This window comes from Eleutherodactylus coqui, chromosome 2 (assembly GCF_035609145.1).
Source record: "Eleutherodactylus coqui strain aEleCoq1 chromosome 2, aEleCoq1.hap1, whole genome shotgun sequence".
Taxonomy (NCBI): domain Eukaryota; kingdom Metazoa; phylum Chordata; class Amphibia; order Anura; family Eleutherodactylidae; genus Eleutherodactylus; species Eleutherodactylus coqui.
Window position 1 is genome coordinate 334,035,602 of NC_089838.1, and position 24,632 is coordinate 334,060,233.

The 24,632-nt window shown below is 44.8% G+C and overlaps 1 protein-coding gene across 1 annotated transcript; it reads left to right on the forward strand.

Moving 5' to 3' along the window:
• Window positions 1-262: 262 nt before the first annotated feature.
• On the forward strand, window positions 263-15,693 carry LOC136610376 (olfactory receptor 1468-like). Its single transcript, XM_066589607.1, has 2 exons — window positions 263-613; window positions 14,761-15,693. Exons 1-2 carry the CDS (start codon window positions 263-265, stop codon window positions 15,691-15,693), a joined length of 1,284 nt encoding a protein of 427 aa, XP_066445704.1.
• The last annotated feature ends 8,939 nt before the right edge of the window (window positions 15,694-24,632 follow it).

The window sequence follows — 24,632 nt, forward strand, 5'->3', positions numbered from 1 at the left end:
TTTTTGAGGCTAAAAAGGAATTGTTCATCAGAAACCACATTCCTTAATGAAGGTACTAAGCTAAAGGAGAGATTTCTCCATAGGGGATACCCCCCCAAGATATTGGACCAAGCCTTCAATTTCGCCAAAAAGCAAGATCGAGCTACTATTCTCAAACCAAGAACAAAAACGTTGGATAATACATTACGGGTGATTGGTACCTACGACGATGGAGTACCATTCATGCAAAACCTTCTGCGGAAGTACTGGCATATTTTGAAAAATGACCCCGGATATTAAGGATATCATCCCGGATGTACCTCTATTTACATTCAGAAGGGGTAGGAATCTTAGAGATCACATTATCAAGAGTCATCTGGATGCTACTCCGAGGAAACTAACGTGGCTAGGGTCTTCCCGTCCCAATGGTACCTTTCCATGCAATGGATCTGAAGCATGCCCTTTCATCAAGAAAGGAAAAGAATTCCAGTGTGCTATCACTGGTTCCTCGTACGAGATCAGGGACTTCATCAACTGTAGGTCATCACACCTAGTATACATTGCCACCTGCCCGTGCCCCAAGAACTACGTCGGCAAGACTATTCAAGAGTTTCGCAGATGCATCTTGGGGCACGTAGGTAATATTAGAAGGGGGGAGAGCACCCCTGTGGCTAATCACGTGTCTTGTGCATGCTAACGATATGTTCAACATCAAGTTCCAAGGGGTTGAATGCATTCGCTCTTTTGGTAGAAGAGGTGATACCAACCGAAGGGTCCTGCAAAAGGAATCTCAGTGGATATTTCAGATGGATTCAGTCTCCCCGAAGGGTCTCAATGAGGTCCTTCCGTTTGGATGTTTTCTTTGACTCTATAATGTTCCACCTGTGGGATGTTTCTTATGTCGTCCTTTTCTCATGCAAATTTCTATCGTGTGACTCATTATCTTACATCTTGTTCTTATCCGTCATTTTACCCTATTACCCATGCATTAATTTACTGTAATGCGTCGCATTACTTACCAGCCTACATGTTTTCATCTTGTCAAACTAAGACAGGGATTGCGTATTTTCACCCACCCCTAAAGGGGCATTCTATTCTTAACAACAGCCCCTTCATTGGGGCTCTCCATACCCTATTATGGGCTATCATGCATCCCTCTGGTATACCCAGGTCTCATACCATGGGGTTTTCCATGTCATCTGTATACCTTTTATTACTATGTAATACACCATTTTCTAAACAAGCGGCCACTATCCTATATCAATCACGGCCACCCTTAACTGTTCTATTCTTCCTAAACGATAGTCCTATGTAGGCTTGTATCATACATTATACATATGCACACATTCTCTACCACATCATCGTGGCGAGTACGGCCTGGTCCGGTATTGTCACATGTCTATTCCGTATCCTGGCGGTCTGTTGGGCATGTTTCCGCCCTCATAGCATCTTTTGTTGCCATGGTGAGGAGGCACTTGAGCCGACATCACGCTCCCCGCGGGGCGTGTGTCCGCCTTTGGCTCCTCCCCCTCGCGTTGCTATGTCTATCTTTGTATGTGCATCCTTCTTTTGCGCGGTCCGTTGGGCAGGTCTCTGCCCTCTGAACTTCCTTGCTGCCATACGAACGAGGACACAGGCCAGCACCATTTTCCATAGCGGGGCATCGATCCGCACTGGCTCCTCCCCCATGCGTCATCACGTCGTCACGTGACCACGCACATACGGGATGTCGTGTCTGGCTGTCATCGGCTCCCCGTACCTACACTAACACCAATCGGGCACTCTTGGTAGATATGGTATGTTCTACTAGCCTGTTCTGATTGTCTTTTACATGGGCCAGGACTTAAGCATTATGATTAGCGGCAAAGCGTCCCTTACACTAACATAAGTACGTATGGGGGCAGTTATCCACACTTGGCTCCTCCCCCACACGTCACTGCATCGTCATGTGACCATACAGGGACGCAATTACTCTATCATCGGACTGCTATCAATATGGTATGTTCTACTAGCCCGTTCTGATTGTTTTTTTGCATGGGCCAGGACTTAAGCATTATGATCAGCGGCAAAGTGTCCCTTACACTCACATAACCACGGAGGGGGGCAGTTATCCACACTAGGCTCCTCCCCCACGCGTCACTGCATCGTCATGTGACCATACAGGGACGCAATTACTTTATCATCGGACTGCTATATATTACCCGGACCGGCACGAATGCCAATCGGGCGCTTTATACATTCTGTTGTTTTGCAATTTTTACCCACAGCATGTATTAGTTTTTTTGTACTGTTACAGGCTGCTGGCTGTCTCGCATATTAACATTCACCAGGTATCCTCCCATGTGGGCGTATACTTTACCTTTACGTGCATAGACATTGGCTAATAGGGACACACCCTCACAGGGGGTGTGAATCATCAGCCTCGTTTAAGTAGACACCCATAGGTCACCCATAGACCACATTATCCTCCAGTCTACCATCCAGGCTGGAGGTGCTGCTGCATCTCTCTCTCTCTCTCTCCTTTCTCATTCCATTTGGAATTGGGGTTACTCCTCTACTATCATCAGTATAGGATTAGACAGCAGATTGGGTACTAGACTTGCCTAGACCATTCGTTCTACTGCTTTTATTTCTACCTATTAGGGTTTATTTCTCCTAGCAGTACTTCTTTTTGAGTGTTCGGGTCACCATTTGTCCGTACTACTCAGTGTTCTAAGCGCTTGGTCTTGATACCTACCTGCCACCACGTAGGAAAGAGAAGGCAAGGGTGCACATTCCTAGGATCTAACGGTCATTATCCGGCCACTGGTTTTGGGACTGCTGCATGCCTCCTATCTGTTAGATACGGCAGCTTTTTCTTACACTGTTGTATGGGCGTTCATGCCCATCCTTTAGATGACAATTTTATTAGGTTCCTGATGAGTCTTTTGACAGAAACGTGTTGAACCTACTAGCATTTGTGAACCGATTTAATCTGTGGTCCGTTTTTTTCTGGATACACACCTCTCTTTTTGGTCATCTGCCTTATTCTTAACTGGGCTTGTTTCCCAGTATCACGAGTTTTATTTATCTGAGATATCTATGAGTTGTTGACCATCTATGGGCCACTAGCCCTTAACCACGACCGGTTTAGACTTAATACATTAAGCGGCATCTAGTATTCAGCACTGCCTCCTTTATCGGTAATCATCTAACATAAGCCAATACCTTCCCGTGGGTTACTGCGCAGTAGAGGGCCTGTCTCATAGTGTCTTTATCGTTTGCTCCCATGCTGAGCTTATATTAGTTTTGTGTGTTCGTCTCTTTACGTGATGTCGTGTCAGTGAGGCACTCAAAGTTTTTAAGTTTTGTTTATTAAAGGTTATATTTTAAAGGAATACACACAGTGAATATTGTAAATTGTTACAATTAAATTCATAGGAAGAAAAGAAGAAGGAAAAAAATTATAAATATAAGCCTCCAAATAAATGGATTCTGAATAAAATGTCATAAAATTTTCTCCAATCCCCTTATTTAAACCATAAGGTGTTGGTGTGTTTAAACGATATCTCTTTTCTACGAAGCTGGCCAATCGAATGGGAGGGAAGGTGTTCCAGTGGAGTTACTTTAAGGAATTTGGTCTGATGTTTATGAGTCTCTGAAAAGTGTCGGGATACATTGTGTATTGTGAATTCTCTCCTGATATTAACCCTTTGCAATCCAATTTTGGATTCAGGGTTTCCTAGGGGGTGTTCTCTTTCTGACATTATACAATGGCGCCATCTGCTGGCTAGAGCCCATACTGCGGTATGTGACATGCTGGAGAGGCCCCCGACAGAGAGCGGCCAGTAATCTACAGTAAGAATACTCTGCTGGACGTCTTCCGACATCGGAGCTGTACAGCCTTTCAATCAGAATGTCTTTAGACGTCAGACAGTGGATTGGAAAGGGTTAAACATACGGCTGGAGACTCGACTTCTCGATGCGTTTTTTGTTCTTCCTACATATTTGAGGCCACATGGGCACTCCAATAAGTATACGACAAATTGTGTTTTACAACTAAGTTCATATCTTCCTAATTGAATCTCAATAGGGTTTTCTCCCTCTCCCATATCTCTAAATGTTCTGCCATGCATAATGTGCGGACAACATCTACAATTGGAAAGCCCTAGTTCAGAAGTCGCTGTGAAATTTTTATTTTTAATTTTGGCGTAGTTGATTCCATTCTTCTTTTTTATCTCATGTCCTTTCCCTCTCCTTCTCTTTATTGATTTCTCTTTGTTTTCTTGCTTGACTCTTTTCTTATTTCTTATGTCTTCATAATTAGTTTTTTCTTCATTCTAAGGCCTTAGTCAGACGGGCGATTTTTCGCGCGATTTGCGGATCGCATGACGGATGCGCATCCGCAAATCGCGTGACCGGTGCGCGCAAGTCGCCCGCAAATCGCCCGAAAATCTGCTCCTAGCCGCGTTTCATTAGAAACGGGCCGGAGCTGTCCAGCGCATTGCATTCAATGGAGACGGCAATACAGCCGTCTCCATTGAAAGCAATGCGCTGCGGGCGAGCCCAGGATGAATTGTCGGGAAGGGCTTAACCCCTTAGTGACGAAGCCTGTTTGCGCCTTAGTGACGGAGCCAAATTTTGGAAATCTGACATGCGTTGTTCAACGTGGCATAACTCCGTAAAGGCTTTACATATCCAAGTGATTCTGACATTGTTTTTTCGCCACATGCTGTACTTCATTTAGATTGTAAAAAGAGACCGATATAATTTGTGTATATTTATTAAAAGTACCAATATTGGAAAAATTTTGAAAAAATTGTCATTTTTTCACATTTTCAACCGTAATATCTCAAATATGTCCAAACATACTGTACAAAATTTTGATAAGATATGTATTTCCATCTGTTTACTTTATTCTGAATGCACACTTGAAAAACTTTTGTGTTTTTTTTAACCATTTAGAGGACGTACAAATTTAACATTACTTTTCAGCATTTTGAGGAGCACTTTGTTTTCCTGCACCAAGCCAAGTTTGCAGAGGCTCATAAGTGTCAGAATAATAGATACACCCACAAATGACCCCATTTTAAAAACTACACCCCTTAGTGTATTCACTGAGGGGTGTCATGAGTATTTTGACCCCACCAGTTCTTTTCAGGAATTAGTTCAATTTAGGGGACAAAAAATAAAGTTTCATATTTTTGCAAATATGTCATTTTAAAGACATATTTTTTTCCTATAGAGACCATGAAAATGAGGATTTACACACCAAAATGGATACCCCCGTTTCTCCCGTGTTCAGAAACATACCCATTGTGGCCCTAATCTTATGTCTGGATGCATAACGGGAGCCAAAATGAAAGGAGTAGTCGGTGTCTTTCAGAACATAAATTTTGCTTGAAGGCGTTTTAGGCCCCATAGCACTTTTGTAGAGCTCTTGAGTGGCCAAAACCAAAGAGAACCCCCACAAGTGACCCCATTTTGAAAACTAGACCCCTTAACGAATTTATATAGGGGTGTACTGACCATTTTGACTCCACAGTTTTTGAATGAATTCAAGCCAAGCAAAAGGAAAAAATTGTGATTTTCATTTTTTTGTCAATTCTGTCATTTTAAAAACAGCTTTTTTTGTACAGCACACGCATGAATGAAGACTTGCACCCCAAAGTGGATACCCCTGTTTGTCCCGTGCTCAGAGACATACCCATTGTGGCCCTAATCTTTTGTCTGGATGCACAACGGGGCCCAAAATGAAAGGAGTAGTCGGTGGCTTTAAGAACAGAAATTTAGCATGAAGGTGATTTAGACCCCATTGCACACTTGTAGAGCCCTTGAGCGGCCAAAACGACAGAGAACCCCCACAAATGATCCCATTTTGAAAACTAGACCCCCTAACGAATTTATCTAGGGGTGTACTGCGTATTTTTACCCTACAATTTTTGAAGAAATCTAAGCAAAGCAGTAGGAAAAAAATTACAATTTTCATTTTGTTGGCAGTTGTATCAATTTAAAAATTGTTTTTTTTGTACAGCACACATAAGAATGAAGACTTTCACCCCAAAATGGATACCCCTGTTTGTCCCGTGTTCAGAACCATACCCCTTGTGGCCCTAATCTACTTAAAGGACGCATGGCTAGGCCTATAATGGAAGGAGCACCCGTTGGATTTTAGGGTACAACGGAATAAATTCCAGGCCCCATTGCCCACTTATAGAGTCATTGAGCGTCCAAAACTATAAAGACCACCACAAATATCCCCATTTTAAAAACTAGACCCCTTAATGAATTCATCTAGGGGTGTACTGCGTATTTTGACCACACAGTATTTGAATAAATTTCAGCAAAGCAGAAGAAAAAAATTACAATTTTCATTTTTTTGGCAATTTTGTCAATTTAAAAACTTTTTTTTTTGTACAGTTTACATAGGAATGAAGACGTTCACCCCAAAATGGATACCCCCGTTTGTCCCGTGTTCAAAAACATACCCCTTGTGGCCCTAATCTACTTACAAGAAACATGGCAAGGCCTGTAATGGAGGGAACACCAGTTGGATTGCAGGGCATAACTGAATACATTCCAGGCCCCATTGCTCATTTGTGCGGAATAAAAATTGACTCCCTAAAATCCCCCCCTCCCCCTCCATGCCCTTTTCGGCGTTCCCCAAATCTTAGATAAAAGTAATAATGTGAACTGTGTAGTATTTCCAAAGACGGGTAATTATGGAGGCTGGTTGGGATGGGCACATGGGGCAATAAAACCGGGTATCCCCCCTCCTCTCATGCTTTTTGGGAGTCATTTTTTGACCTCAGTGGCGGGGATGGGGTGTAAAAAGTGGCGCTCTGTGAGTCTCCGTAAGCTTGATGAGGTGCGGCGGTCTCACACAGAAGGCGCTCAACAAGCTGCTCCTGGAACTGCAGGAAGGCGAGCGTTCCCGGGGCTTCTTGTAAATTGCGTATTACAGGTAGCGGTCTGAATAACGCCGGGCTCACACAGCCGTAGGTGGATCCCGGCTGTGAGCCCGGCTGTGACCCTGCGTACGGCCGCGTAATGTACTGCGCATAACTGCCAACTTACACGGGCGGTCATGCGCAGTACACTTTTTTTGTTGTTGTTTGTATTTCCCGCACCGTCGCTTAGCGATGACCCGGGTACCCGCAGCCCGTATACAAGGTAGTTGCGTATGGGCAGCGGGTATATCCATGACCACGGAGCACAATGGGCTCTATGTTGCGGATATCCGCGGTAAAATAGAACCTGCTGCGTTCTCTTTTCTGCGAGTGAATTACGCAATTCCAACCCGCTAATGTGAGCGGAATTGTGTAATCCAATGCGATTGATCTGCGTAATACCGCTAATCAAACGCATGCGGAATCCGTAATTCCTATCCGGTCATGTGAGACCGGCCAAAGGTAGATCGCTACCATTTTTCACGTGACCGGGGACCGCTCAACGAGGCCACCCGTCACTGCTCCAGGCTCTCGGTGACCGTTGGTCGCCGAGAGCAAGGAGATATTAAGTTTCCTGGGCTCCCCGACTCCTGCGCATGTGTCCGGTGTTTTGCCAGCGGTTGCATGCGCAGAATACGGGAAAGTTCACGGAAGAAGATTGCGTCGGGGTGCAAATATGGAGGCCTCCGTTAAAAAATTTTATCTCCTCTCACCGATCGCATCAGTGAGGGGAGATGAAGCTTCACCTTTTTTTAACTTTTACGTGATCGCCATTATTCTTTGGATAACGGTGAACACGTGATCAGAAACCGCTCACCGCGGCCCCCCGTGAAATCTCCAGGCTCTCGGCTAAGTTTTGTAGCCAGGAGCAGGGAGATTTAAAAAAAACACGGCTTTTGCGCATGCGCCTGCCACATTGGTGACGGGCGCGTGCGCAGAAGCTGGGTTGAGGTCCGCGGATAAATCCGCAGGCCTTAGGTACGTCATTTCATCCTCCCTCACGGATATGATCCGTGGGGGGAGATGAAACGCAAGCTTTTTTTAACTTTTTAAAACTTTTTTTTTACTTTTTGCACTTTTTTTTTTTTTTACCTTTTACCCCTTTTTTTATTTTTATTTTTTTTACTTTTTGCACTTTTTTTTACTTTACATGATCACTGTCATCCATTGGATGACAGTGATCATGTCCCTGCTGACATCCCTCTGCTCTTGGCTACACATGGCAGCCAGGAGCAGAGCAATTTTGAATTTCCCGGGGCTCGAGCCCCTCTGTGCACGCGCCCGATGTCAATCATCGGGCGCGCATGCGCAGACGGGGATTTCGGGTCCCGGGACATCGGGACATCGCAGAGGACCGGGGGTGAGTATCTTCACCTCCCCTCATGGATCGGATCCATGAGGGGAGGTGAAACTTTACTTTTGTTTTACTTTTTAAACTTTTTCGCGATCACCGCTATCGCAATGGATAGCGGTGATCGCGGGCCCGGGGACCGCTCACAGTGGTCCCCGGTAACACCTCCTGGTTCCCGGCTACCTTCAGGAGCCGGGAGCCAGGAGATTTTAAATTTGCCGGGGACACCCGGGCTTCTGCGCGTGCGCGTGACGTCATCGTCAGGCGCGCATGCGCAGAAGGCCGCCGGCGGGTCCGGGAGGACCAGATCTCCGGGGGACACCGCCGACAAGCCGTGTGAGTATTTTCAGCTGCCGTGATGGATCCGATCCATCATAGCAGCTGAATTACTACTTTTTTACACTTTTTTATTTACTTTTTTGCGATCGGCGCTATTCATTTTATAGCGCCGATCGCAATGCCGGGGGGGACTGCCCGCATCCTGGGATGACAGCTCCATGCTGTCGGCTACCTGCGGGCACCGACAGCATGGAGCTGTCACGTCCTCAGGCCAGTGGGCATCAATCCAAAGAGGATGCATAAAACTACGTCCTCTAGGATTAAGGCCCACTTTCTGAGGACGTAGTTTCCCGATGGGGCCGTCGTTAAGGGGTTAAATATATAAGCCCTTACCTGCAATTCATCCTAAAATGTGTTAAAATAAAAAAAAATTGTATACTCACCTTCTGCCGGCAGCCGGAGCTCCGCACGGCTGTCCTGCAGTGGGTGTGAAGGGGGTGTGAGTCAGACCTGCCCCCTGATTGGCTCAGCGCTGAGCCAATCAGAGGCATGCCTCACTCACACCCATTCATGAATTCATGAATGGATGTGAGTCAGACCTGCCCCTGATTGGCTCAGCGCTGAGAGGCAGCAGTCACTCACCCATTCATGAATTCATGAATGGGTGTGTGAGTGTTTTCAGCCTCTGATTGGTCAGGGCTGTGACCAATCAGAGGCAGATCATTCAGCAGGTGGGGATTTTAATGCCCCGCCGGCTGAATAGTGCCAAGAAGCAGTTCAGGAGAACTGACAGCGGCCGCGGCTGGACTCCGGCTGCAGCGGAAAGGTGAGTATACAATTTTTTTTATTTTAACACATTTTAGGATGAATTGCAGGGAAGGGCTTATATATTTAACCCCTTCCCGACAATTCACCCCGCGCACGCCGGCAGCCCATTGCTTTCAATGGAGCGGCTGTATTGCCGCTCCATTGAATTCAATGGGCAAACATCGTTCTTCTCTGCCACAGCTGTTACAGCTGTGGCAGAGAAGAATGATTTGTCTTCTATATTTTCTCAATGGGGTCGGCGCTGCTGCCGCCGGCCCCATTGAGCGCATATACAGAAGAGAACAGGAATCGCAGATCGCAGATAGGTGCGATCTGCGATTTTTTGTTCTATAATTTATCGGACGAGCGCATAAAAAGCGCTCATGTGTCCGATACCATTGCAAAGCAATGGTTTTATAAAATCGCCGGCCGCATGCGCATGCGCAAATCGCGGCTAAAAACGCCCGTCTGACTAAGGCCTTATCTACATCATTTTGTTCTCTTTCCTCTTCTTCTAATATTCGTCTATATGAATCAAATAATCACATAATTTTTCAGGATACTTTTTTTTCTATTAAAAACGCTTTTTTGAAACGCGTTTCTATAAAACGCTCATCTCTTGTGGCAAGGAGGCCATTGCAGGGCCACTGCAGCAGTTGGGGAGCTGCCCAGAAAAAAAAAGGGAGACAAGAAAGAGCCCTGCAGTCGAAGAAGGCCAAAGTTTGACGACGGGCCATATCCTTGGGTTGAAGCGCCGCACTGCATGCAGGAGGAGAGGGAGACTCTCTCTTCAGATTGCCAGTCACCGCAGTACAGAAGATCCCCCACAAATGATGCTGCCGGAGAGTGAACTACAAATTCTGGCATTGAATTGGGTAAAATGACTGGCCAGAGGAAGCGGACACATGGGACTGTAACAGCTATACCATTTTTCCTGTGAGTTGGGAATGGTTTGAGTTGACCTTCTGCCAGGATAGGGGATATGTATCTTAAATTTCCATCTATGAAAACCCTCCAAACTGGGCAATTAGAACAGCCAGGCGCATCTCTGGATACCAATCATATCCGGCACCTTCCATCATATCTTATCTATGATCACTTGGAATGAATGAATAAAAGTAATTTTAGAGAACATTTTACTTTGTGTCCAACTTTTTCTACTGCTTTTAAGCTTTTGTTTGCTACACTGATGTCAGACTAATTTCTTTCTTGTTTTCTGTTTTCTTGGAGGAAATCTTGTGATCTTGGGGACAATTAGTTACATATTACTAGATTTTAATTTCTCAGTGGATGGAGACGCAGGAGACGTGAGAAGCAAGAATATCCACAAGTGGCCTTCATTCATCTGTATACATAGAGGTGCTCATCCTGCATTATGTGGTGATATCCGCCCATCATCTCACATGCTGATTCATTTGGGAAGATTTGCAATTGCATTGTAAATGGATTAAGAAAAAGCCCAACAACAACATCTGTTGATTCTCATCAGCAGAAGTACATGGATGTACCTGACGTAAGTGCTGTACAGCCCCTTACTGGCATTGAGAACATTAATTGTCAATACTTTGCCTAATCTGTATAAACTTGTGAGGTCTAAAGAAATCTTTCCTGGCCTCTGCTAGTTTTCGATATTTTTGCCTTATTCCTTACTGCTGCCCCTGGCTGTATGTAATCCAGATAATAATCTACCCGATAACAAACACAAAGTTAAGGCCGGATTTACACAAACTTATTGCGTGCACACTTGCACAAGGAAAAGTTGCGCAAGCGATACGCAGAAAATAGAGCCAATTGATTTCAGAGGGTTCATGTACATGCACGTAGTTTGTCTGCACATTTCGGTTGCGTAAAACAATACGCAGCATACTTTATCTTCCTTTGCATTAGCGCCGGGTGAGAGAACATTTCAATGGCTGACAGCATGGGGTTTTTTGTGTATGACTTGTGTGTGCAAAAACTACAGTAAAATAAGCAGATGTGTGCAGAAATATGGAAGGCCTATTTTGCAAAAATGTGGTGAAAATAAGCCCGCAAAAAGCATACGCTCATGTGATCCGGCCAACGTCCTGGGATTTGCAGATTCCTAAACCCATTAGGAGGTTTCTGATAAAGGCATGCGATAGCAATAGTGTGCAGACTGGCTTGTTACATAGACACATGAATACATTTGGGGCCAAATCTAACACTGTACTAAGTAACCTCAGACTTACATTCCCATTTATAACCCTCCTTGTGGATGCCTGCTATTACTTCAGAGTCCGTAGGTCCATCAAGTTCAACTAAACAATGGGAAAGAAACAGACCTTTCCATAAACAGGGATGGTATTTGTTGGAAAATCATCTTGGCCAATCAGATCAAACCTCTGTTTAGTGGCGTGTCAGAACATTTATATGGCTTGTTACATTTTATATGAAGGCTTTCATATGTACAAAACCAATAAAAACCTCCCAGAGAAGTCATAGTAATACACATTGTATCTGATCCTTAGCTAATACCCCACCCAACCCGGGCCACACAGCTAGAACGTCAACTTCTTGTCTCTCACAGCTATGTAAAGGGCAATGCGAAAAGCAAATACGCATACGCTGATGTGAATCTGGCCTTAATGTCAAAAGCCTTGTAGACTGTGAAAAGTATTCACCAGAGGATCTCTCTTAACCCCTTAGTGACAAGCCTATTTTTGCCTCAAGGACCAAGGAATTTTAATTGTCGCAGAGCCTTAACTCGTTGACATAGCCAATGATGGGTATTCTTAGATTTTTTTTTCACTACTATTTGCACAAAAAATATGTTTTTGAAGAAATATAATTGAATCTGCACAATCAAATTCTAAGACTCATAACATTTTTACTTTTTCTTATAAAGCATCTATGAGAGTTCTTGTTTTTCGCAGGATTCGTTGCAGCTTTATTGGCACAATTTTGAAGAACATGCAACTTCTGGATTGCCTTTTATTGCTTTTTTGGTAGGCAAGCAAAAGAAAAATAACTATTTCAGCATTGTTTTTCAAATTATTTCTATGGCATTCATCATGCTAGATAAATAACAAAATACTTTCAATGTCTGTGTCATTACCAATGTGGTTGTATCTATTAAGTGCTGCTTTTTAAAGTTTTTTGGGCCTTTTTTTATTAAGAGTTTTTTTAAACTGGATTTTTTTGCTTTAAAATAAACTTTATTGAATTTTTTACATAATTTTCAGTCCCTCGAGGGAACTTGACGATGTGATCATTCGATTGCTAGGATAGTACACTGCATTACTTATGTAGTGCATTCTACTAAGCTTATAAGTGCAGCCTATCAGACTCTGCTGCAGGTGAAGTTTAATAGACTGCATTAAATGGCAGACATGGAGGCAATTTTTCATGCTTTTGTCTGCCATGGAAATCCATTGACATTGTGGAGTGCCAATGGGTGACAGAACTAGCCCCCTACCTCTGTCATCTGCTTACATCCTGCCGATGCTGTTGACTGTGGCATGCAAGGGGTTAAACTGCCAAGATTTGAGGCTTCTCCACTCCTGGCAGTTAGAGCAGGAGCCTGTTTGTCAGTAGTCAGCCAAGCCACCATCTTATAAAATATGTATGTGCAGGTTTAAAGCCCATTAGTAAGGTCAGTAAAAAGTCTTACTGGCCTTCATTAAGGTGTTAAAGGGATTTCCAGGTAAAATACTATTGACGACCTCTCCATATTATAGGTCATCAATTGTTGATTGGTAGGGATCTGCCGCTCAACTCCCAGCTGATTAGCTGAGTGGGCAACTGCTATCAGCACCACTGCACACAGGGATTTGAGCTGCTCCGACCCCTGTTTAGTGGCCGAAGCTTGTAACTGCACACTAGGGTCTCAATGAAGCCAGCAGCTTCCTCTCCTACCCCTTTGTGTAATGGTGCTGACAGAAGGCACCCAATTAGCTGTTCCGCTGGGATGGGAAGCAACGGACTCTGGCCAATCAATTATTGAATAACTATGCTGAAAACCCAGTTAACAACTTGAATTTAATGACAGAATAAATGGTACTGCATCCCATCCCTTTAGTATTTTCTTTTCCATATCATTATTATCTAAATGAGATATTTGTTCTAATTCTCTTATCCATTTGCTGTAACAAGAGGAACCTAATTGTGTTGAGTTTATTTTCTTGTGATAAGTTTTTGCCTTCCTGAGGAACCACTTTGCAGAAATCCACGGATTTTCATCTCCGTTTTTCAAAAACCATAGCTTTTTAATTTTTTTTCTTGACGTATGAGGGTTGTTTTTTACGTTGCCAACTGTAGTTTCTATTGGTGCCATTTTTGGGTACATTAGACTATATTGTAAAACTTTTATAATTTTTTAATTAAGATAGCAGGGAGAGAAAACAAATCAATTCTGCCATCCATTTATGAGGTTCTTTTACAGCATTAATCATGCAGCATAAATGACACAATACATTTTTTCTACGAGTTGATATGATTACAATGATACTACAATTATTATTTTTTTTTTTTTCCTAATCTCTGCATTCAAAGTCCTATAACTTTTTTTTTATATTTCCATGGATGAAGCTCTGTGAGGGCTTATTTTTTGCGAGACAAGCTCTAGTTTTTATTGGTACAATTTTTAGGCACATACAACTATTTTGATCACTTTTATTGTGTTTTTGGGGAGGCAAAATAAGCAGTTTGCCTCAGTTTTTTATAGGTCTTTTTATCACTTTTTGCTGTGCAAGATAAAAAGCATGTTCAATTTATTGGACATATTGTTATGGATAAGATGATACCAAATATGTAGGATTTAAAAAATAGGCTAAAATGGGAAAAAGCACAAAAAAGTTTTTTTTTTTTTTTACATTTTTCTTCTTATTTTTATCTTTTCTTTACACTTGTTATGTCCCTGTAGGTGACTTATACAATAGTACCTATGATTGCTATGATAAACCAGGACTTCTGTTCTACAATGTTTTATCGCTTGTATTAGCAATTGTAGGCACTGGCAAAGCAGGGCGGCTGTATCTGGCGTCCTGTTGCTATGGCAACCCACCTGGCTCTCTGCGATTACATCACAAGAGTACGATGATGTCACAGAGGGAGTGTGCTCCCTCTGTGAACCCTTTACATGCCGCCATCTACATAGAGTACAGCAGGGGAGGGATTAACATCAGCGGTCCCTGTCCCGATGCACTCCGGCTGTTGCAGGGAGAGGCCGGCTATTGGTGACAGCCGACTCCCGCTACTGGAAAGCGCAGATCTCTTGGGATACTTGGCTATTTGTACGTCCTGTTGCGCTAAGTACCTCCCTGCCAGGACGTACAGTTACGCCCTGTGGCGGAAAGGGATACATTTTTTCTAATTATAATTCTCATATTTCCAGGACTTGCTGTTTGTAGATGCTGAAGAATGCTCTGATGGCATCTTTTCTACTTTTAAACACAGGGAAGGAATCTAACCGAAGTCACACAGTTCTTCATCTTGGGATTTCAAGCTGACAAATATGTAAGAATTATCTTGTTCTGTCTGTTCCTGGTGGTTTACTGTGGAACATTATGTGGGAACCTCCTGATTATCACCCTGGTGCCTACCAGCAAGACCCTCCACACTCCAATGTACTTCTTCATCTCACAACTGTCCATCAGTGACATCCTGTTATCCACAGATATTGTCCCCAACTTGCTCCACATCCTACTGAATAATGGGGGGACCATTACGTTTATTGGATGCATGACTCAATATTATTTCTTCTGTGCCTCAGAACTTTTTGAATGTTTTCTCCTCACAGTGATGTCTTATGACAGATATGTGGCCATATGTATTCCTCTCCGTTATGCTTCTATAATGACAAGGACTTGTTGTGTGACATTTGCCATCATTGCTTGGTGCTTCAGTTTTTCCAGTGCAATGATTTTTTATGTCACAATATCAATGTTAAAATTTTGTGGGCCGAATGTTATTGACCATTTTTTCTGTGACATAAATCCTCTGCTGGACATTGCCTGCTCTGATACCTTCATTGTTCACCTCGAAATCAGATTAATAGGTTCCCCTCTAGTAATCATCCCAACCATATTAATAATTACATCTTATGTCAAAATTATTGTTGCCATTTTAAGGATCCCATCCAGTACCGGTAGACATAAAGCCTTCTCCACCTGTAGCTCCCACCTCATTGTGGTCTCCATATTTTACTGGACTATATTCAGTGTTTACATTATTCCAAAACAAGAGCAAACTTTGAATATTCACAAGATTCTATCATTACTCTATACCGTATTTACTCCTTTCCTCAACCCCCTTATATACAGTCTAAGAAATAACTCTATAAAGAAAGCTGCCAAAAAATTAATAAAATGTAATTTGTTTCTATTATAAAGATCTATAGAAAAATTGATCTTGTTACATCTAATGGACCCAATTTACTCCTTCTCTATGTGCACCTTAGTCACATGTTGGGTGTCATCGTATAGAATGGACTTGGGAGCTGAATACATCATGGGTGTTGGCTGTTTCTGATCGCAGATCGCAACAAATAATGTCGACTATTAGCAAAGGTTAATAACTTTCCACTTCTGTCTGTTCCTCATGGTTTACTGTGGGACATTATGTGAGAATCTCCTGATCATCACCCTGGTGTCCACCAGCAAGAACCTCCACATGCCAATGTATCTATTCATCTCACAGCTGTGACATGTTATTATCTACAGATATTGCCCCCAACATGTTCCACATCCTACTGAACAATGGAGGTACCATTACTTTTATTGGCTACATTACCCAATTTTATTTATTTAGTTTCTCAGAGATAGTTGAATGCCTTCATTTCACAGTGTTGTCTTATGACAGACATGTTGCCACCTGTAATCCCCTTCGTTCTGCTTTTATAATAACAAGGACTAGTTGTATGAAATTTGCCATTATTTGTCATGTTTTAGTTTTTCCATTTCCTTGATTACTTCATTCACAATGGAAATGTTGAAACTTTAGGGGCCGTATGTTATGGACCATTTTTCTGTGGACATTGCCTGCTCTGATATCTTTATTGTTGATCTTGAAATCCCATTAATACTTATAGCTATAGTTTTCATCCCAATCATAATAATAATTACATCTTATGTCATGATTATTCTTGCTCTATGAATGAGTCAATGTGGTAGACAAAAAAAGCCTTCCCCACTTGTAGCTCCCACCTTACTGTGGTCTCTATATTTTTTGGACTATATTCAGTGTTTATGATTTCCCAATGAAAGAACAAGCCTTTAATATTTGTAAGTTCCTCTCATTACTCTATACTACATGTGTCAAGCACAAGGCCCGCTGCCTCATGTTCTGTGGTATGCGGCATGCCGACGGCGGCTCACCAATGTAGCGATTACCAGCAGGGGTGCCACAGCTCCCCGCTGGTAATCGCACTGCTACCGCTGATCCCACCACACACTCTGTGTGCAGCTGGGATCCTCCTCCCCTGAGTCTACTGCTCTTCAGTTCCGCAAGAGATGACTCAGGGAGGAAGTGTTCCGGGCTACACACTGACGTCAGTGTGCACCCGGGCGTATATGAACTTTTTCCACAAGACTTCTGCACTATTTAGCAATTCCAGCAACCTGATTGGTTGTCTGGGTTGGTTGATTCACAGTGATTGGTTGTTTGGGTTGGCTGATTCACCAAACAACCAATCAGATTGCTGGAATTGCTCAATAGTGCAGAAGTCTTGTGGAAAAAGTTATTATGCCACCCGGGCTCAGCATGGTCCGAGGAGGAGCGGCGCTGACAGCAAGGAGGAGGTAAGTATATGGCTGGGGAAGGGGGAAGTTAATATTGCTGCTGGGGGGTGGGGGGTTAATATTGTTGTTCCTGGGCGGAGGTTAATATTGCTGATTGCTGCCGGGGGGGGGGGGGGGGGGGGAGTTAATAGAGTTAATATTGCTGCTGGGTGGGTGGGGGTTAATATTGCTGGTGGGTTGGGGGGGATTAATATTGCTGCTGGGGGGTTAATATTGCTGCTGGGAGGGGTTATTATTGTTGCTGGAAGGGAGTTAATATTGTTGCTGGCAGGGGGTTAATATTGTTGCTGACAGGGGGTTAATATTGTTGCTGACAGGGGGTTAATATTGCTGCTGGGTGGGTGGGGGTTAATATTCCTGCTTGGAGGGGGTTAATATTGCTGCTGGGTGGGGGTTAATATTGCTGCGGGGGGAGGGATTAATATTGCTGGTGGGAGTGGGGGTTAATATTGCTGCTGGGAGGGGGTAATATTGCTGCTGGGAAGGGCTTATATTGCTGCTGGGAGGGGGTTATTATTGCTGCTGGGAGGGGTTTAATATTACTGTGGGGGTCGCTATTACTACTGGGGCCACTGTGGGGTACCCTGTTACTACTGGAGCCACTGTGGGGTACCCTGTTACTACTAGGGCCGCTGTGGGGATCGCTATTACTAATTGGCCCACTGTGCGGGTCAATATTTTTACTGGGGCCACTATGAGAGTCACTATTATTACTGCGACCACTATAGGGGTCATTATTAGGGCTCGTTCACATGGGCGTAATTGCATTTCGGTCGCACAAATATGCTACGTATTTGGGCAATCGAAAATCCCTTATGCCTATGTATTTGGGCACGCAGAAAAGAACGCAGATAGGCCCACTGAGATGGTGCGCAAATGTGCACTGAATACACAGGTTTCCTGCGCATTCACCACGTATTTGCGTGGCCCATTCACTTCAATTGCCTATTGGGGTGCGTAGTACGCAACAAAATAGGTCATGCTGTATGAAAAAATACATCATGTGAATGACTCATTGAAATCAATGGCTTCTATTCACTGCATATATTTTGTACGCAAATACGCTTGTGTGAACGAGCCCTTGCTGTACTGTCTTACAATCAGCCCTTTGAAGGTCACCAAAAACCTGATGTGGCCCTTGGTGAAAATGAGTTTGACACCCCTGCTTTATACTGTATTTACTCCTTTCATCAACCTCATTATATACAGAGTAAGTATGGGCTCACTTCCACTGGCGATACGACATCCCTGCAATGCGAGATGACTGAGCATGATAATGAAACCAATGGTTTTATTCTCATTAGTGATGTTTTCACTGTAATATTGCATATCAAAGAAGAATCTGCAATATCGCCCATTGTCTCCAGTGGGGCCGGCAGTAGCAGCGCCTGCCCCATTGAAAACATAGGAAGTACATTGTGCTCTCCTGACACAGCTGTGGCAGAGGTCCATGATGCTTTCCCATCTTCTGTCTTCTGTTGGTCGGGGATTGAAAAATTTTGCCTCCAGAAACCGCTGCCTCTGATTGACTGAGCACTGTCGCCAATCAGAGGCAGCACCCAGCCATCATTGAATGACAGCTGAGCACTGCCTGTGATTGCTCACAGCATTCAGCCAATCACAGGCAGCGCTCAGCTGTCATTCAGTGACAGCTGGGAGCTGCCTTTAATTGTCCACAGTGCTCAGCCAATCTGAGGCAGCGCTTCCTGGAGGTAGGATTTTTCAATTCCCGGCCACCAGAAAACAGAAGAAGATGGGAAAGCATCATGAACCTCTGCCACAGCTGTCAAAGCTGTCAAAAGGCCTTCCTGCGGTCCCTGCGGGGATGAAGGAATCCCCTGCCATAGCTGTCACACCTGTGTCAGGGGAGAGCAAAGTACTCCCTATGTTTCCCTATGCTGGTGGGAGCCCCATTGAAAACAATGGGCGATATTGCAGATTCTTCTTTGCGATGCGAGGTTACAGTGAAAACATCACTAATGAGAATGAAACCATTGAAAATCATTGGTTTTATTCTCATGCGGTTTCACTCACTCTCACATCCCAGGGAAGTCATATCGCCAGTGGGTGTGAGCCCTTACTTAAAATGCATATAACGAGGTTGATGAAAGGAATAAATACAATATAGAGTAATGAGAGGAACTTACAAATATTTAAGGCTTGTGTTTTCATTGGGAAATCATAAACACTGAATCAATAAAATATGGAGACCACAAGGAGGTGGGAGCTACAAGTTGAGCAGTTTTTTTTTTGTCTACCAAGACCACATTGAGTCATTAATATAGCAAGTATAATTATGACCCATTGAATGCAATGAGATAGCATTGTGGACCTCTGCCACAGCTGTCACAGGGCCTTCCTCTATTCCCATAGTCCCCGCGGGGATGAATGAATCCCCTGCCACAGCTGTCACACGTGTCACATCTGTGTAAGGGGAGCGCAATGTACTCCCTAGGTTTTCAATGGGGCTGACTCTGCTGCCACCAGCCCCATTGAAAACAATGGGCGATATTGCAGATTGTTCTTTGCGATGTGAGGTTACAGTGAAAACATTGCTAATAGAGATGAGCAAGCAGGCTCGGATAAAGCAGTTACTCAAGCGAGCATCGGTCTACTCGAGTAACTGCATTCTTGTCTGAGCAGGCTTGGGGGGGGGGGCGGCGGGGGTCAGCGGGGGGGGGGGGGGGAGAGTGATATCTAAATCTTTATGACTTTATCTGTTTCTGACATCGTTCTGGATACATTTTGTCCCACTCTTCTTTACAGCATTGTTTCATTTCATTGAGGTTTGTGGGCATTCGTTTATGCACTTATCTCTTAAGGTCCCACTTAAGCATTCATGTGGGTTGAGGTCTGGGCTGTAACCGTGGCATTGCAAACCTTGATTATTTTCTTTTCTAGCCATTCTGATGTAGACTTGTGGTTGTGCTTGGGATTGTTCTCCAGTTGAATGACCCAGTTTCGGACAAGCTTAAGATTTCGGTTTGATGACTCTAGAATATATTACTATACAAAAGAGTTCATGGTCAACTCAAGTACAGTAAGGTGCCCAAGTCCTGTGGCTGCACAACAAAGCCAAATCCTCACCCCTCTATCAGCATGCTTAACAGTTGATATCACATATTTGCGCTTATCTGCTGTGTTTCTTTTTTGTCAAACATGGTGCTGGGAATAATGGTGGTAACTGAGCGGTTTAAATGCTGTCAGAGCTCCCACCCCAGCAGCTGATTGGGGCGGAGCACCTGAAAGCAGCAGGATAATCAGAGAGTGCTGGAAGAACCTCCTTCAGCGCTAGCAGACCAACCTAGGTCAAAGGGCAGCAGCAGCCTCCACGTTCCTAGCACTCCTGTGGTGTATATGAGCCGCACAGCCAGGAGTGGTGACCGGCGCCGGAGTCCCCCTGCACCGCACACCCACCGCCGGAGCAACGATGTCAGCAGTGCGGGCACGGCGACCCCGATAGCCGCCAATCCTGACAAATGGCCAAACATTTGGCCTCATATTTTGACTCTAGAATACTTTTATTATATAGATGAGTTCATGGTCGACTCAATGACTGAGTTGGCATGAGGTGTTTGTGCTGATATGTTGTGTTTAGGTTTTCACCAATGTGGTGCTGGGTATTCTGCCCAAACACCTCCACTTTGCTCTTATCTGTCCTAAGGACATTGTTGCAGAAGTCTTGTGGTTTGTTCAGATACAACTTTGCAAACCTTAGCTGTGCTGCCATGTTCTTTTTTTTAGAAAAAGAGAATCCTCAGATGACAACTAACTCATGGAACCGACTAGAAGAGGACAAACAGACTGAAACAAAATAACACGTGAAGGTGGGAACGGAGGGATAAATGGGGGTAAGGGATTACTAATAGAGATGAGCGAGCACCAAAATGCTTGGGTGCTCGTTACTCGAGTCGAACTTCCCGCGATGCTCGAGGGTTCGTTTCGAGTAACGAACCCCATTGAAGTCAATGGGCGACTCGAGCATTTTTGTATATCGCCGATGCTCGCTAAGGTTTTCATTTGTGAAAATCTGGGAAATTCAAGAAAGTGATGGGATCGACACAGAAACGGATAGGGCAGGCGAGGGGCTACATGTTGGGCTGCATCTCAAGTTCCCAGATCCCACTATTAAGCCACAATAGCGGCAAGAGTGCCCCCCTCCCCCCAACAATTTGTACTTCTGAAAAACCCTCATTAGCAAGGCACCCCTTAGCTAAGCACCACACTACCTCCAACAAAGCACAAGCACTGCCTGCATGACACTCCGCTGCCACTTCTCCTGGGTTACATGCTGCCCAACCCTCCCGCACGACCCAGTGTCCACAGCGCACACCAAAGTGTCCCTGCGCAGCCTTTAGCTGCCCTCATGCCACACGCTGGCCTCATAGCCACACCACCATCATGTCTATTTATAAGTGCGTCTGCCATGAGGAGGAACCGGAGGCACACACTGCAGAGGGTTGGCAGGGCCAGGCAGCGACCCTCTTTAAAAGGGGCGGGGCGATAGCCCACAATGCTGTACAGAAGCAATGAGAACTCCAATCCTGTGCCACCTCCGTCAGGTGGCCACACCTGACGGAATCCATGTGCCACACAGTATTCATTCTGTCAAGGTGTCGCATAGCTCAATCCACACTGCAAGGGGAAAGTCGTCAGCGCTCTGCCCCCTACCCAAGTCAGTCAGTGCCTTTGTGCCATACAGGTCAAACACCGCAATGGGAACTAAGTTTGCACCAACAGCATAGGTGGGTCCTAGGAAACCCAAGACATGAACAAAAAATTGATCGGAGCGGCCAAACATGGCAGACTTGCACCGCGCCCACGGCATAGGTCTCGGCCCACAGATTCAGCAATCCTAGGCTGGAAGTGGACTTTCACTGCACCTAGGACATAGGCCTCTGCACAAACCCTCAGCAATCACGTGCCTACAGCGGACTCCAATGCTAGCGTAGCTGTGCATGTCTCATTAGCGCTGTATTTTTCCTGTAGTTTGTCCAAATGCAGTGCCCCGGATAGTAGAGCTAATGTCAGATTAAATACAGCTGGGCTTTGGCCCACACTGCATGCCCCAGTCAGACTGGGGTTCTTTATAAGTAGACACAGGCAAGTACAACTCCATGTGGACCGACAGCATGGGTGGGTCCCAGGAAGCCACCGGCGTTACATAAATAAATGCAATAATAAGCAGTATAGAGGGAGCACAGTATTAGTTCCATTTGAGTAGTAGTAGCAGTCTGGACAGGCCCCAGTTACATATCACTAGCAGCAGTATAGGGGGAGCACAGTCTTAGTTCCATTTCAGTAGTAGTTGCAGTCTAGACAGGCCCCAGTAACAATTCTGAAGCAGCAGTATAGGGGGAGCACAGTCTTAGTTCCATTTCAGTAATAGTAGCAGTCTGGACAGGCCCCAGTAACATATCACTAGCAGCAGTATAGGGGGAGCACAGTATTAGTTCCATTTCAGTAGTAGTTGCAGTCTAGACAGGCCCCAGTAACAATTCTGAAGCAGCAGTATAGGGGGAGCACAGTCTTAGTTCCATTTCAGTAATAGTAGCAGTCTGGACAGGCCCCAGTAACATATCACTAGCAGCAGTATAGGGGGAGCACAGTATTAGTTCCATTTCAGTAGTAGTAGCAGTCTGGACAGGCCCCAGTAACATATCCAAAGCAGCAGTATAGGGGGAGCATAGTATTAGTTCCATTTCAGTAGTAGTAGCAGTCTGGACAGGCCCCAGTAACATATCACTAGCAGCAGTATAGGGGGAGCACAGTATTAGTTCCATTTCAGTAGTAGTAGCAGTCTGGACAGGCCCCAGTAACATATCCAAAGCAGCAGTATAGGGGGAGCACAGTATTAGTTCCATTTGAGTAGTAGTAGCAGTCTGGACAGGCCCCAGTAACATATCACTAGCAGCAGTATAGGGGGAGCACAGTATTAGTTCCATTTCAGTAGTAGTTGCAGTCTAGACAGGCCCCAGTAACAATTCTGAAGCAGCAGTATAGGGGGAGCACAGTCTTAGCTCCATTTCAGTAATAGTAGCAGTCTGGACAGGCCCCAGTAACATATCACTAGCAGCAGTATAGGGGGAGCACAGTATTAGTTCCATTTCAGTAGTAGTAGCAGTCTGGACAGGCCCCAGTAACATATCCAAAGCAGCAGTATAGGGGGAGCACAGTATTAGTTCCATTTGAGTAGTAGTAGCAGTCTGGACAGGCCCCAGTAACATATCACTAGCAGCAGTATAGGGGGAGCACAGTATTAGTTTCATTTGAGTAGTAGTAGCAGTCTGGACAGGCCCCAGTAACATATCACTAGCAGCAGTATAGGGGGAGCACAGTCTTAGTTCCATTTCAGTAGTAGCAGCAGTCAAGACAGGCCACAGTAACATTCCCGCAGCAGCAGTTTAGGGAGATAACAGTCTCTTTCACATTTCAGTAGTTGCAGTATAGACAAGGCCCCAGTAACATTTATGTAGCAAAAGTGTAGGCCAACCCCACACACCTTGCTGTAGCATGAGTGCAGGCGAAGCCCATAAAAATTACTAGGATTGCACTGTAGGTGAGGGCCCAAAAAAATTGGTGTACCAACAGTACTAATGTACCTCAGAAAAATTGCCCATGCCCAACCAAGAGGGCAGGTGAAACCCATTAATCGCTAAGCTTAATATGGCTTAATTTGTAACTATGCCTGGAGGCAGCCCAGTTAAAATAAAAATTGGTTCAGGTGCAAGTTTCAACGTTTTAATGAGAATTGAAACGTATAAACATTGTTTACAAAAGTTATATGACTGAGCCTTGTGGGTCTAAGAAAAATTGCCCGTTCGGCGTCATTACATGAGGTTTCAGGAGGAGGAGCAGGAGGAGGAGGATGAATATAATACACAGATTGATGAAGCTAAAAGGTCCCCTTTTTTATGGTGATAGAGAACGATGCTTCTATCCGCGGGTGCAGCCTACGTATTGTTTAGGTACCGCTGCTGTCCGCTGGTGGAGAAGACAAGTCTGGGGAAATCCAGGCTTTGTTCATCTTTATGAGTGTAAGCCTGTCGGCACTGTCAGTTGACAGGCGGGTACACTTATCCGTGATGATTCCCCCAGCCGCACTAAACACCCTCTCTGACAAGACGCTAGCCGCAGGACAAGCAAGCACCTCCAGGGCATACAGCGTGAGTTCAGGCCACGTGTCCAGCTTCGACACCCAGTAGTTGTACGGAGCAGAGGCGTCACGGAGGACGGTTGTGCGATCGGCTACATACTCCCTCACCATCCTTCTACAGTGCTCCCGCCAACTCAGCCTTGACTGGGGAGCGGTGACACAGTCTTGCTGGGGAGCCATAAAGCTGGCAAAGGCCTTGGAGAGTGTTCCCCTGCCTGCGCTGTACATGCTGCCTGATCTCCGCGCCTCCCCTGCTACCTGGCCCTCAAAACTGCGCCTTCTGCCACTAGCGCTGTCGGATGGGAATTTTACCATCAGTTTGTCCGCCAGGGTCCTGTGGTATAGCATCACTCTCGAACCCCTTTCCTCTTCGG